Genomic DNA, 15381 nt, shown 5'->3' on the forward strand with positions numbered 1-15381 from the left:
GATAGAAGCACTGTTTTATCTGCACACACAGACACACACTCCAGCAGTCTTGACTTTCTCCTGTGGGGGGCCCTCCTTGACTTTCCATGTCTAACGCTTGGGCTAAAAAAGGGCTCGGACCACCACACAGACACACTCACACATAAACATACATACACACAGAGACGTTATACTTCCCTCTGTTGAATGATTCCACTATTAATATTATCCACTACTACTGTCTTCTTTCCAAGAAAACTACAAAAGCAAAAGAGAAGTAGAAACACAAAAGCACACAAACATACAATAAAATACATACACAAAAACAAATGCACACTTGAGGTGGTGTGTATGCAAGCATGTAGACACACATACCATATGCATATATATTGCACATTGCAACTTTATATATACTATGTTCACACACATACATGAACTCAAATACTAAAGTGCAACGGGGGTTTTGAGAGAGGAAGCCCACAACATAAATATCCAATTACCAAACACATCAAACGCACAGAGGATGAAATATTGATAACTTTGAGACATTTATGTAATCCACAATGGTGCCTTATATAAGTGTTCCATTTTACAAGGAGAAGCAGAAATGTGCAGAGAGGTATTGTTTTCTTTTTTTTTTTTTAACATCACAGAAGAAGAAACTGTTGTATGTTGGCAGACAATAATATGAGCATATGAGAGTAGTGGTTGAAAGCAGTTGGACAAATGGGCTCCTTCTCTAGCTCCCTCTCTCTCTCACATTAGGTGCTCACACAGAGGGATACACGTGTACAAACACACCCATAACTAAGATTTAACAATGAGGCACGGTTAGAGGTCGATCTCTCAGAAACCATCATTATCATGCTATCTAAACAACAAAACAGCAAATGAAAATGTGAGCGAAAGGAGTGATGCCACTCGTGCAGGCTCTATTCTGGTGTTGGATGTACTCTTATGAGGGGGAGTGACTGGGATGTTTTATTTGGCAGTTCATATGCGGCTGTCAATCGTTCAGTAATAAAGGCTGCTCCAAGCATATGGACCTGACGGGGGAGGTTTTGGGCTTCTGTCTTCACTGCTCTGTTTTGAGCTTTGTGGATCATAGAGCCTTTGCAACTAGGCATAAACAAGCAAGGAAATATAGATTCTCTCTAATTAATTGTAAATTGTCACCGCTTGAAGTGGGGATGTTGAGTGATGTGTGCATGTAGAGTGTGTGTTTGTGTTTTCATATATGAGAGAAAATAAGAGGGGAAAACAGAGGGGGAGACTGAATAATTTGACTTAACTTTCGTGCCTTATCAACAAGCCACTCTTCATGGTTTTTCCTTTGAAACTGCTGTTCCCCACTAAGGCCGAATAAATTAGAACTCTAAATAGGAATAATAATGAGAGCATACATTATTCCTGTTGTTGGTACTGGTTGATGTTGTTGTTGTTTGTGTCGGCAGGAAGGCTCAGATCTCCATATATGCAAAAAAAGGTAACTTCTCTGCATGTTTTATAAGTTTGGAGGATCATTTTAATGGTGACCCAAAAAGATGTCCTAGATATTTGGGGAACATCCTTTTGAAAAATTCCTGAAACTACAGACAGAGAGCACAGAAGGGAAGAGAGAGAGAGAGAGAGAGAGAGAGAGAGAGAGAAAAAAAGGGAGATGAGGGAGAGATGAGATGAAATAGAACTTCTTGTATTGTGAATGACATATCGTTTCAAACATTTCTCAGCTAAATAAATCAAACGACACAGTTCTCTTTTGACTACAAAAAGTAGGCTACTCAATATGTTTAGTCTTGAGACACAACACAGTTGTACGTTACATTAATAGCTTTGATGCCTCTGACAGGACCACTGCTGAGTGAGAGAGAGCGGTGATTATTGAAGATTATGGACATCCTCCTCATTATTAATGCCCATTTAAAGCTGCGAGCCCCCTCTGCTGGCCTCGGTCATTGACCTCAACCTCAAGAGCCTCTTACCCTTCCACCAGTTGTTTACCAGGCTCTTCCCACTGACATTTTAAATGCTTTTCCATTACTCTGGAAGCTCAAGTATCCTTTTGTGCAATTGACCCTTCATTGTCTAATGTAAACTCAAGAGGCAAATCTTCTTCCTGTAAATATTCCATTTCGTTATTACTGTTCCTAATTATTAGGGCAAGTGAGCTCCATTAAAAATCTCTGCTCCCCTCAGACACTGGCCCCCTCACCCTGAAAATGGACACTTGATTGCTGTATAGTGCTACATTTTTGTGCGTGTCTAGGTGAAGTGAAGGAAGGCATAAATGTTACGATAATTATGACAATTGTGCATGTTTTTCTTTATCATGAGACATTGCAAATCTTTTTGTCTTTTGACTTCCTTATAGCTGTTTTAAATCATATTATATTCAATGCACAACCATAACAGTAGGAAGGAAGGAGGGATGAATAACTGCAGGAAGGTTTTGTTTTCATAGAAAAAACTAGTGACTTGGATGAATTTTGAGCAGACTATTTCCTGATATTTTGAATAACTTTTATACAATTCTCTGTATTATGTTTATTTTTGGGTTTCTTTTTCAACAAATACAGTGTGTTCGTCGCATTGTTCTATTAGCTCTGGTTGATTGAACTTTATTCAAGTTTGTACCTTAAATAATGATCTAAACTTTAAAAATGACTATTTAATTTAGTTTTCTTCATAGAAATTAATGACATGCTGAAATACAGGCCAACTGTATACATTTTTAAAAAGTAAGACCAATTCACTTTAACTGTGTGTAATGTATGTAAAGATGCGCCATATTTTGGTGCTATGGATCAGTAGTTAGTGTATCGACAGTGGACCAGGGCAGGGTAGAGGTTAGTGTTGATTACTCACCTCAACCCCCACCCCTTTTCATGGAGAGCACATTTGAAATTCCAACAGTGACATGTGAAATACAGACAGCAACTCATATGGACTCACAGCACTGCAAAGGGTGCTGCTCCTCCCAGTCCTAAACATAGACCAGTCTAAGAAGCCACACAATCATGCACAAGTTTTACTTTCACCGTGATCATGCTAGCTTATCAAATAACATGCAATAAAGATGATCTTTAGACTGCTTTGGGGAGAGTGAGAAAGAATGGTTACTAAACAGAAAATACCATATATGATTTAATTTTTACATTTGTTTCTATGTTTTCTTTTGTCTGAATGAGACACATTTGTTTTACAGATCAAAGTAACAAGTAAACATGCAATTAGGAATCATCAAGATTTGTGTGTAAAACTCTCACTCACTTGAATTTGGTTTTCCAAGACTTATACAGTGTGTGTAGTAGTCAGTGATCATGAGTTTGCCTGTGATAGTATAAATATGTCAGAAATAAAATTAAATTAAAGAGGGTGAAGTGGCTTATATGTTTGTGTATGTAGACAATATACAGTATGCATCATTATACTAATCCCCCTCTCCAGCCAAGTCACAAGCCAAGTATGAAGTGCTCCTGCCTGGTAGCACAACGCACAATGTGAAGCTCATGTGACTGTATTAACCTTTCAGACCTAATCTCCTGTAGTCACGAATGAGAGAAAATGAGAGAAAGAGAAAAAGGGAGTGAGAGAGATCAGAACTAAGAGAGATTTCAAAAGAATGCGACAAAGTAAGCAAAGAAGAAAACAATTCAGATATGTTTTGTTGCTCCTCTGAAGCCCTCAAGTCTCAGTTTCTATCTATGGTTTGTTTTGAGAGCGAACAGAGACTCTTGATATGCAGAAGTGCAGATTTGGCGCTGAATTGTCAAGTAAAATCGAATTGAAGTAGAGATCACTGTGCAGCACCCCCTATGGCTTCAAAAGCAACACAAAGACCACAGAGAATAACACTGACATATTCGTATACAAACACTGACAGGAAAAAAAAGTCTCTATTTTTTCCGTTGTTAGTTTTATAGCTTGGAGCAGACTGTCAGTGTTCCTGCTGAGGAGTCAGCTAGACAATAAGCTTGTGGGTCAAGAAATATCATTGGTTCCATGCCACAGGTTTATAGTTTTGTCACGCTGGTCTTTTGGCATGAGAGTCAATGGAGCCTTTGGTCAGGATCAGCTGATTTCATTAAAAGGCGAAGCTACATTAAGGTTTCCCAGAAAGGCTAGTATTATCGGGCAGATCACAGGGCAGCAACGTATGATCTACCAAAGGCATATTATATTTCTCAAAGGGGAGAGGGGAAGTGAAGGGCACGAGATATCAGACATACTGTTTGTGTGGACAGAATTCTTTACCTGGAGGGAAAAGATTAGAATTTCACTTTTCAAACTGGCTTTTCTTGCAACAATGAAGTACATTTACTCAGTTTAAACTAAACCACACAATCCTTATATCCCACTGACCCAGCCATCATTAATAATAAATGTATAATGGCTCTATTCATGTTGCCACAGCTGATGGTATGGCCGATTTAGCATGAAATTGTAAAGATAGATGGTGCAAAATGTATCAAACTATGACTCTATATCTTACTTGGCTGGGATGGTATGACCAAAGCAATGTTTATCAGGCATTTCTGATCCTCTGGTAACCTGGGGCAATTTCAACACCACAAGTTTCTCTTTAATCAGAAATTATGCTCCATTTTGAAACTAACCTGACTGACACAATGCCATTGTCTCAATATGTAATATATAATATGTTTTGTCAAATGACACTGAACAAGATAGAGCATCCGTGCTACTCTGTGAGGCTCAGCAATGTTTTGAGCTAAATGTAACATCAGCATGCCAACGACAATACTAACATGCTGTATAATATTTACCATCTTAGTTTAGCGTGTTAGCATGCTAACACTTGCTAATTAGAACGGAAAACAAAATACAGTTAAGGCGGATCGGAATGTCAGTTTTGTCGGTATTTGGGCATAAAACAAAATGCTGGACAAATTAAAATTTTTGACCTGGTGATGGCGCTAGATGAAAAGTTAAAACATTAATCCCATAGTTGAGATAGTTCAGTCCTGGGCAATGTGGTGGCAGACAACCTTCTCCGCAACACACCAGCCCATTACCTACACTGTATTTATACAGCACTAAGTTTGTTTGATCATTAATTTTCTCATATTTTCCAATGTCAATGGCCACACTTAACACAAAACACAGATGCTCAACCTCATACCCGGCTGCATCCACAGAGACAATTTAAACATTTCCAAGTGTTTCTTGTGTACAGTGGGGACGTCTCAATGATGCTAACCTGGATTCGAATATAAATAAACTGCTGCACAAAAACTCAACCGGGGACTTTTCATTGCCTCCAGCAATTCACTGTGGCTGACACTGTATAGTTACAGATAGATCCCAATTAATGTAACACCTACTTCCAATTTCCGTGTATTCTACACTAACCATGCCATCGTAAGACTGAGCGGTGACACGCTAGACATCCATGGAACATAAACATTCTTTGTATTACATAACATGATAGACATGGGTGTCTTTATTAGATAACCTAACAGTTGAAAACCATGATGCATCACTATCACTGTTCCGTTCTAATCCTAGCTATGTGCACAAGACTGGTGACATAGAAGTACAGTGTATAGTGTAGTAGTCGGAAGAAAGGCCATAAAGTGATTAATAAAAATACTACACACTCACACACAAGGGAAGCCTTTACACATCTTATGTGGGAAAACATTAACTCAAGAGAATTTTTCTTTTTGTCAGGTGAATTGTAGTATTATTATGCTCATTATTATGCTATTAACTTTTGCCTATTTTTTGCTACACTCCAATCTACTTTCTCTAGCTCTATGCCAAGCCCTAATGGTAGCATCACTCACACCCCAAACTCACAGCCCACCTTTAATTGCTCCTCCAGAGTTCATTGTGTGTGTGACATGCCGCCCAAGCTTCACCACAGCCCTTGTAAGAGTCTCAAAAGCATTTAACACTGAAGTGCTACTTTACCGCCACCCCCCCAAACTCCCAAAGAGACACCTGGTGGTACGAAGACACCTCAGGGTGGCAATATTTAACATGGCGATGTTCGTTTTTTCACCCTCCCTCCTTTCAGCGTCACCTGCTAACATTATCCTCCCTGCCCAGGCCCAATTTACTGTCCAACCATCCAGGTTCTACACACTCAGCATATGTCTTGTGGTGGTGTGCACACTCACATTTGACTTTTGAGCAAGATCGAAGAAACGTAAGGAAGTAAAGAGTGTTTTCCTGTGAGAGACTGGGATTTTTTTGGACTATATTTTTTTATGTTTTGTCTGACAACATGGAGTACTGCTTTTTGAAAGGATTCCTGGTGGTTTTGTTGATACAACAGTGCACGTCTGAAGGTAGGGTTGCATAAATTGGTTACATAATCTATGTGATAATATCTTTGTATTTTGATGAAAAGACCAACACCTGCACACTGACTCCAAACCACAGATTTATCCGATATTTCCAATAACCTTGCACCTACATGTAATGCACTTAAAACTGCGCTCCTTCTGTTCTTGTATTTGGAATAAATAAATAAATGAGTGAATGAATGTATTATTGAGTAAAGGAACACAGGAAGAAATACAAATGCATGAATGCATTAATGACATAATAAATCAATCAAGTAATTTGCAGTGCAGACAACATTATAATTAAGCATGCCATAACTACAGTCCAACGATCTTTGAGTGGTCAACTTTCCTTCATCATCCGTATCAATGCAACACACAACACCATTGATTATACTCCAGGTTTATCTGGTGTTTGCAGCTGCAACAAAACAATAGCAATATTTGATACGGTCTCCTTAAGTCTGTCTACCTCCTTCCAATCCTCCACAGTAGTCAACCTCCAAGATGACCAGGTCTTAACCCACGAACCAGAGCTGATCCCTGCAGAGGTGGTGCCCGTGGTGGCTCCCCCCAGCTTGAAGGAGGTTCAGCAGGCTGTGCAGGAGGCCTCGGAGCAGGTGGAGGGTCGTGGGGCAGAGGAAGTGCTGAAGGAGCTACTGGAGAGGGTTGTGGAAGCAGCTCTGGGGCAGGTGGAAGGAGGAGGTGAAGCGAAAGCAGATGAGGCAGCAGAGCAGGACACAGTTGAGGAGGATGCACTGGGGGCTAAAAAAGCAGAGTCTGAAAGTCACACAGAGGCAAAGGTGTTGGAGCAGGCAGTGGAGGAGAAGGTGGAGGAAGATGTGGGCGCCAAGGGGGTAGATACTGGTGTTGAAGAGAAGAAGGAGGTAGCACAGGTGGATACATTTCAAGATGTAGCTGAAGTGGGGGAAGGAGTTGTTGAGGAGGAGGATGAGACTGCTGCCGGATCTGTGGAAGAGACCACAGCAGGTGTAGAAACTGGAGGCAAAGAAGCAGAGGAAGTGGAGGTTATAGATGAGTCTCTAGACACTGAAGTCAGTCATGAGGTTGTAGGGGAAAATGTAACTGCTTTAAAAGAGACTGGAGGGCATTTAGCAGTAGAGGAGGCAGGGGTGGAGGACAACAGGGAGGTTGAGTTGTCAGAAGAAAAAGGAGCAGCTGAAACAGACACACAGGAGATTGAAGAAACAGTAGTGGGTGGAGAGCCAGAGCAAGAGACAGTGGTAGAGTCTGACCCTAGTCTGGTGGCGGATGATGTGGAAAAGATAGGGGATGTATGGGGGAAGGACGAAGCTCTGGAGGAAGAAACTCAGGTAGATGAAATGGAAGGTGAGGTGATGGTACCGCCTTCTAATAATTATGAGACCACACAAACTGTAGTAGGAGAGCAAGTAGAAGAGGAGGAAGAGGTAAACACAGTGAAGGACGATGGGGGACCAGAAGTAAAGGATGGCCATTTAGCGGTGGAGGGAGGAGCTGGTGAAGAGTTAGAAGCAGAGGGTGGAGAAGTGGGGGAAGCAGAAGGGGGTGGGATACACGGAGAGAGTGCAATCAAGGAGGAATCAGTGGCATTGGTAAATGAGGGGTTGGGTGACCAGCAAGCAGGAGAAGAGGAGCAGATTGCTTTGGAGACCTCACATGGCAGTGAGAAAGAGGATCAAGGTGAGAAATGGTGCAAACATGTGTTCATTTCATTAATGAGCTCCATATGTTGGCTGCCCCATTCACTTTACTTTTAGTACATCCTTATCTAATGACTATCTGAAACGTTGAATATGTAAAACCTGCAAAACTGCAACAGTATTTATCTTTAAATATCCCTGCCAGACATGTATTACAATCAGATTTTCAATGAGCGCAGGGAAACTTTCCACTTTCAGCAGATAAATATCATTCTGCACAGTGAAGCTCAAACACCCAACTGTAGGAACATAGGAAGTGGAGGGTGGCTTTAAACATTCAGTTACATTAGACTCAGCAGCTTTGGTTAAGCTTGCATTGTTTGCATCTTAACCTACTTTAAGAGAGGAAAGCTCTTAAATGAAGATTATAAGCCCCTTAAATACACTTTACAATAATATTGGTTGCCAGCCTATGTCCTGAAAAACTAAGGCAAAGATCATTAGCTGCTCTGGTTTTAGCTGTGCATTTTAGTTGGAGGTTTTTGAAATGTTTTCAACAAGCTTTTGGTAGAAAGCACTTGAGAAAATGTTTACTCAGAATATCTTGACAGGAACATTAATCATTTATCAGACGAAACTTATAAAATTCTTCTAAAAAGCCCAATGTTTATTGTGACATATGCAAAGACTGATAGGTCAGATGCTCATGCAAAGATGCAGTGATACTGTTACAAAGTATGCATTAGCTTACAAATGCATACAAATCATGACCACCCTGCTACTCTCAGCTGCAGCACATCTATGTATTATTCTACATTCCATAAGTCCACTCGACAAACCCTAAACTGTGGCCTCTTGGCTTCATTTTCATGTGTGTGTCACATACCAAACCCCTCTCCTAGAAGTGCTGGTGATCTCTGCCCCAGGGACCGAAGATGTTGCTGACACCTCCATAGAACAGAGCTCTGAGAACCAGGTTCCCACTCCAAGCCCATCCCTAGGTGGGGTCGAGGCTGAAGGAAACACCCTTGGTGATGAGAAATCTAACCATGGCAACGAGATCATCACCCCTACTGATGACCTTTTGCCACATGACCCTGCTGTGGCCCAACCTACAATAGATAATTTTGTGAAGGATGTTCTAGCTGAACTCCCTCAGGCAGAAGGGGAGGAAACAGGGGAGGCCAAGGAGCGTTTGGAAGATACAGCTGGAACCACAGGTAAAATATATAATAATATAAAAAGTAATAATGAAATAATGAAATATTTATATATATATTTATATAATGATGAAAATATATCAAAATATTAAAGAAAATACAATATAATACAATTATCCTTGGGTCCATATGCACTCTTCTGGTTTTGATTAAATTACTTCTTCATGTCTCAATAAAGACAAAAATGAAGGGAACTGACCTTTAAAATAAAAATAATATATAGTTTTCAAGAGAGTCTTCATAACTGCATATCAGACTATAAATGGATTTGGGTATATATTACAGCAGATTTTCTGCAGCTTAAAACTTGGGTAGAATAAAAAGAAGAAAACAGATCATCATCGTCATTCTGCCAACAAAATATGCAGATGGCCAAGTTGATGTTGTTCCAATTGAATAAGCAGTGGAGCAGGCTAACTACACACACTGACTGGTGGGGGAAGACCAGAGAATTGTGACCATCTTGTCACAATATAATATGCTATTTTCTGCCTCATTTAAATGTATGAGAAGTATTAACTTTCTACTCTTTCTATGCCCCTATGCATCACACACACGCCCCTTTGAGCTAGGCAATTTAAACTGCTGGATGGTAGATTGTAAAAAAGGTATTTTCTTTTTTTTTCTGGGAAACTGTAATGTGATTTGAGTGTAAAATAGATGGGATGTCAGAGAACAGCATCCTTTATGGGCAGTTCAGGGACAGTTGATTTAGTTGTTCCAAAGCGTAGTGTATCAGATTTCTTGTTTTTGATGGATAAATGAGTGTATATTCACCTCTAAATTCGATGCCTCCCTCCTCTTCTGTCCTCCCTTTTTGCTCTCTCTGCCTTAATGTATCTGTTTAGAGACAAGTGAGCTGGGCCTGAAGGCTTGGAAGATTGGGGCTATTGCTGCTGCAGTCTTCCTGGTTTTGGAGACCATTGTGATCATTATCTATATACTCAAATGTCGTAACAAAAACAGGTAGGTAGCACTGGTTTCTGTGCACTTAATCTCCAGGAATAATCTTTCAAAAGAGTTGTGTTATAGCCCAAAATTGGACTGAAAGTACAGTCCAGATGTCTTTTACTTAATTCTGCTCTACTTCTTGCCAATATAATTTCCTGTAGCCTGCCATATATTGATATAATTTGGGACGGCTGAGCTAAATTGTACATCCAACAGCCTCATACAAAAATAGATTTCCATTACAACCCTAATCTTACCACAGTGTAGCATGATTTTTTGTTCTGGCTTTGTAAAACAGATTCTTTTCTTTTCTTAATTTTTTATGAATGGAAATTAAAATAATACTTAGTCTGCATTCACACAAGTACCAACCATATCCCAGTGCTTCTTCTGTAATAGCCGAAATAAGCCATCTGATTGCTAGTTGTAGTACCAACAGTGCTATAATCACAGATGGGACTTACAGCAGTGCTGGTACATGATTGCCTCTGATGTTGCCCAAGCTGCAGCTAACATTTCAACACTGATAGATGATGACATGAGGAGACTGTTCTCAGTATCTCACAAAAAGAGAATGGTCTTTCAGTAATATGAAGTATTAGTTTTTATATTATTTTTCCACATGGCCCAATGAGACATGTAGTTAATTTGTAGGAGGGCAACAGTCAGTAATAACAGTAATATCTGAGATTTTGTGTGTTTGTCTGTGTACATGTGTATGCAGTGCCCTGGCCCTACAACGGGCATGTGAGGAAGGATGTGTTGAACCAGAGGCAGCTACAGGAGGTGACTGCAGTGACGAGACACTTCCTGCAGGAAACGGGGACACTCAACAGTATGTTCACATGTAAACACCTATCTAACATCTAGAGGTTACCTAGGTAACTACATATGTATATTGATTCATACAGGTGGGTTATAAAGTAAAGGTCCAGTGTGTAACATTTAGGACAATCTATTGGCAGAAATTAAATATAATATTCATAGGTATGTTTTCATTAGTGTATAATAACCTGTTTTTATCTAGGGAGGGCGCGTGTCCTCTCCCACAGAGGCTGCCATGTTGAACAGCCATGTTTCTACAGCAGACCGGAACAGGACAAACCAAACACTGGCGTTTTTCGGGAGTTTCTCGGCCACCGTAGTTTCTCCTAACAGCCCGTTCACATTCCCAGGTCGTCAAATACAGAAGCGAGCTGCAATCTGCATCTTCACCTCTAGATGCCACTAAATCCTACACACTAGTCCTTTAAAGGGAAAAAAAATTGGGCTACCAATTTGTGCTCCTTGAGATAGATTTGGAGCTCTACTGGATTGCTGAATGCCATTCTTTCAAAAAATATTTATTAATTTGGTGATGATGGCAGTGAAGAGCACTGTCGAACACCCATTGCACCATGAATAGCAGCACTGGCTTTTTCTTTCCTTTTACAGGTGCTAAATAAAAAAATTTAAACTTAAGGTAGAAATCAGACAAAACATCTGCATACTGTGCTAATATCTCCCAATAAAGTTGATTAAGCAAAGACAATAATCTCATTGTCAGCCTTCACCTACCTTCATCACAGATTGAAGGACAAAGATCTCTAAACACTGCAATGTTATATTTATAGGGAGCAATAAATACAGTACTCAGGTCTTTTGTCTGCAGTTTCACGGTTTAATTTCAAGGTTGCCATGAGCTCACTGAGTACCTCTCTCTCTCTTACTTTCTCTCTCCCACATTCCTTCCAGTGTCTTATTTTCTGCTACCACCAAACTGACTTCTACAGTATCAGTCCCCTTGTCACTAACACTAGCCGGATGTCAGACTTGTCCATTGTCAGCCGACTAAATGTGGTGCACTGACCTGAAAACTTGCGGTTCATAGGAACCACCAGTTGTGTGCTTCTCAGCTGATTCCCTCCTGGCAGTTTTGCAAGCTATGCGCTCAGGAGGCTGCTCACTGGGTCACATGAGAGTGTGAGTCCTGTGAACCCAAAGCATTACTGGGTAATGCCACTATTTTTCTTAATCAGACTAGCAGGCTTGGATCAATAATAAGCCAAAAGTGTGTGTGCGTGAGGAATGACCCTTTGAAAGTATGGGGTGAGGATGTGTGTTAAAAAAGAGAAAAAACAAGACAGAAGTCTTGAAGATAGGACAATCTCTGTATAGAAACAAAATGAATGTACACACTTCAAGCTGTGTGTATGTAATCCTATGAGTGCATATCTGTTCCTTATGCAAGTGGAAGTGTGCAAAACAGAAATCTGGTGTGTGCCTAGCACAGACCATAACAAAGCAAAACTGAATTATTAAACAGTCGAAAGAGTCATCTTGAAATGTGTCCTTGTTAAGAGACTTTATAGCAGCGGTGACAATCCAGTTGTCGTTGGAAGAGGGAATCACTAAAAACACCGCCAACAACCACCAGAAGTCACTTTTAGAGTACAAGCTAAAAGTCACTTTTTTCAGCAGCAGTATCATCTCATCAATAAAGGCACCAAGTGCCAAATACAAGGGTGCCAGAGGCCATGGTGCAAAGCAAGCAAATTCAGTAAGTGTAGATGAACTGTGGAAGCCATGAGAAAAGCCTTTTGGAGATAATTTTGGAACAGCAGGTAAATGGTTGCAATAGACAGCCCTTCCAGGAAGTTGTAATCGCAACAATTTACACAAATTCAACCACCATGAATTCTGCATGACCTTGCAGTTTTTTTTCAATCACCACAACTTTTTTGCAAATTTGACCAATCATAGCAGTCCCTTACGCAAAACGTTAAGGCATAAGTCATCAAACTACTAAAGATTTTATCCTCAATGGAACAAGCTAACAAAAAAAAAAAAAAAAGGTTCTCCCACAATTACAATGTAAAAAAAGTGCCTAAAAACATCACAGCATGCACCACAATTTTTTAAGAAAAGCTCCAGTAAGGGACTGAATAGAACCTAAGTAATAATATGCCCTACTCAGAATTATATCAAACTTTATAGTAAAAAATAGTGGGTTTGCAATCACAAGGAAGGACTGCATGTGACTTTGACTGGTCTACAATCCTGAGGCATACCAGCTGAACTTGTATTCTAGCAGCTGTTGAACAAGCCTTCCTTTATTTCTCCTTAAAACTTAGCATCATACATTACTTATTTAGAAAGCAGGAGGGCAGGGTTCGTGTTAGCAAAACATTTGAAATGAAAAGTATTTGCCTTTAAGCAGAACTAATAAAGACAAGCAAGCTGCCTAAGTTCCTTTAACAAAAAAGTCTGAATCTCCTAAAATAAATTATTATATAAAATGCTTAGTACTTTGGCAGGACCCCTGAGGTTCGGGCAGGTAGCAGAATTCTATTGTGCACCATGGCAGATTACAGCTGAGGCTTTTATGAATGACAGCACAGCATTCTGGATGAGATACAGCCCTTCAGCATACATGCTTTATACATCTGGAATGACACTTATGACTGCGGTTTGGATACCCTTGAGGGTTAATCGACTAGGACATGTTAAAACGCACGCAGCACTTTTAGAAATTCTTTCATCCCGGACACCATCGCCTGCAATTAGTCAATAATGTCAAGTGATCTATTTATATCTGGGTGTGTCATTACCTCCCAGCATATCTCCTTCTCCTACCACAGTTTGTACGCTTCTCCATCTGGTGTGGAAGTCATTAAATAAACAGACCTTGCAGTGAAAATATTCAAATTTACTCGCAGCGCCATATTCAACAGCAGTTCAAAAGCCATTATGAACACATAAAAATTAAGTTGTGTTTAAATATTACTGGTGCCCCAAGTGTCCTATCAGAATCAGTCTGTTTTTGTTTTCATGTAAAGCAAAGCAGATTTCATCCTCATTTGTATCGAATAGCCTCTACTGCGTGTACTCTGACAGTGATTATTTCTCAGCCGTGCCTTTTCCCTTTCTGCAATTTATCCATTACAACTGTTAAATGATTCCCAACTGCCCTAATGTCCTCTCTACCAGGAAAGCAGCACTTGACCCATCTGATGTGGCTTCAACCCTGGCCCAAAACAAAGAGCAGCATGAAGAGGAGCATGCGATAGCCATGTCTGACCTCCCGCCCACCTCCACAGAGGAGTCGGCCAACACTGGACCAGGACCAGACTCCTCACAAGACCTCAGGACTTCCATTCTCTAGGGTGCCCAACTGTTTTGTCAGTTCCTGCTGTATCTAAATAAACCCCCCAAAAGCCACTGTCCATCCCTGCACCCAATCCAAATCTACCTAATGAATTACCCTAAATTCTTGAACCCTAACCAACCCAACACAGACTGCCTTGGATTCTGACTGTAATAACTACTGTATATGTAACACATTTGTATTTGGTGTTTATGACTGTGTGTATGTCTGTGTGAGTGTAAATTGAAAGAAAGAGATGCTGTAACACATTTGGCATGTGTGAATACGTGGATGTAGGGGTGTGCATTGACAGATGAGCACACTTATGAATAAATGAATAGAAAGAGCATGTTTTAAAATACTTTGAGCATGTATGTGAGTGTGTGTGCAAATGTGGTAAAATTGTTGTGAATCTAGATGTCTGTAAGCTCTTTAGGCTACAATCAAATTGTTAAGAAAGGTTTTTACATACTGACCACATCAGTCATGCTGTACAAAGCTGTTGAACACAAAAGGTTTGAAATGTGTTCTTGTTTCCCTGTTTTATCAGCAATTCAGTTCTACTTATTCATAAAGTGCTTTGGAGGTATCATACCATAATACACAGTTTCATTAAAAAGTACAACACTAGCCTACAAGAAAAAAATATTTTGTTATTGAGATGAAGTTGATTTAATTTTTATTCAATGTAACTCCTGACTTTTGTTTCGTCATTTATGATTTGAGCAGTACCAAATTAAAATGATAATGTTGAATTTGTGCTTTTGTTCTTGCCTCCCAGTATGGATCTTTCTGTTCTTCCTCTGCAGGGCACGTTTTCAAAATTTGGATTATTTGAGCAGACAAATTAAGTAATTAGACAGAAAATGACTCATTTTTGCTCAGAAAAATATAAAAAAATCCCCCCCTCCCCACAGACACCTGGCTGTCTCTGCAGATAACAAACTATTACCATGCTGTTACTGGGCTGAAAGTGACTAAATCTCAAGTTTGACTTAAGCAGGAATTCTGTCTCACAGTTGATTCTTTTATTTAGTGAGTGACCACACATACTGGCGTCATTGGGGTTATGATCACAAGGCATATGAATGAGTGTTTGAGAAAGCACTTGAACCTTCAAGTGTACCCATGTGTACTGTGTGTCTACTGTG

At 40.0% G+C, this 15381-nt stretch overlaps 1 protein-coding gene across 1 annotated transcript; it reads left to right on the forward strand.

Moving 5' to 3' along the window:
• Positions 1–6005: 6005 nt before the first annotated feature.
• On the forward strand, positions 6006–14985 carry si:dkeyp-118a3.2 (retinitis pigmentosa 1-like 1 protein). Its single transcript, XM_051385288.1, has 6 exons — positions 6006–6293; positions 6783–7973; positions 8836–9153; positions 10002–10119; positions 10829–10939; positions 14074–14985. Exons 1-6 carry the CDS (start codon positions 6230–6232, stop codon positions 14246–14248), a joined length of 1977 nt encoding a protein of 658 aa, XP_051241248.1. The 5' UTR covers positions 6006–6229; the 3' UTR covers positions 14249–14985.
• Positions 14986–15381: the final 396 nt, after the last annotated feature.

The sequence above is a fragment of the Dicentrarchus labrax genome, unplaced genomic scaffold, assembly GCF_905237075.1.
Source record: "Dicentrarchus labrax unplaced genomic scaffold, dlabrax2021, whole genome shotgun sequence".
Classification (NCBI taxonomy): Eukaryota; Metazoa; Chordata; class Actinopteri; family Moronidae; genus Dicentrarchus; species Dicentrarchus labrax.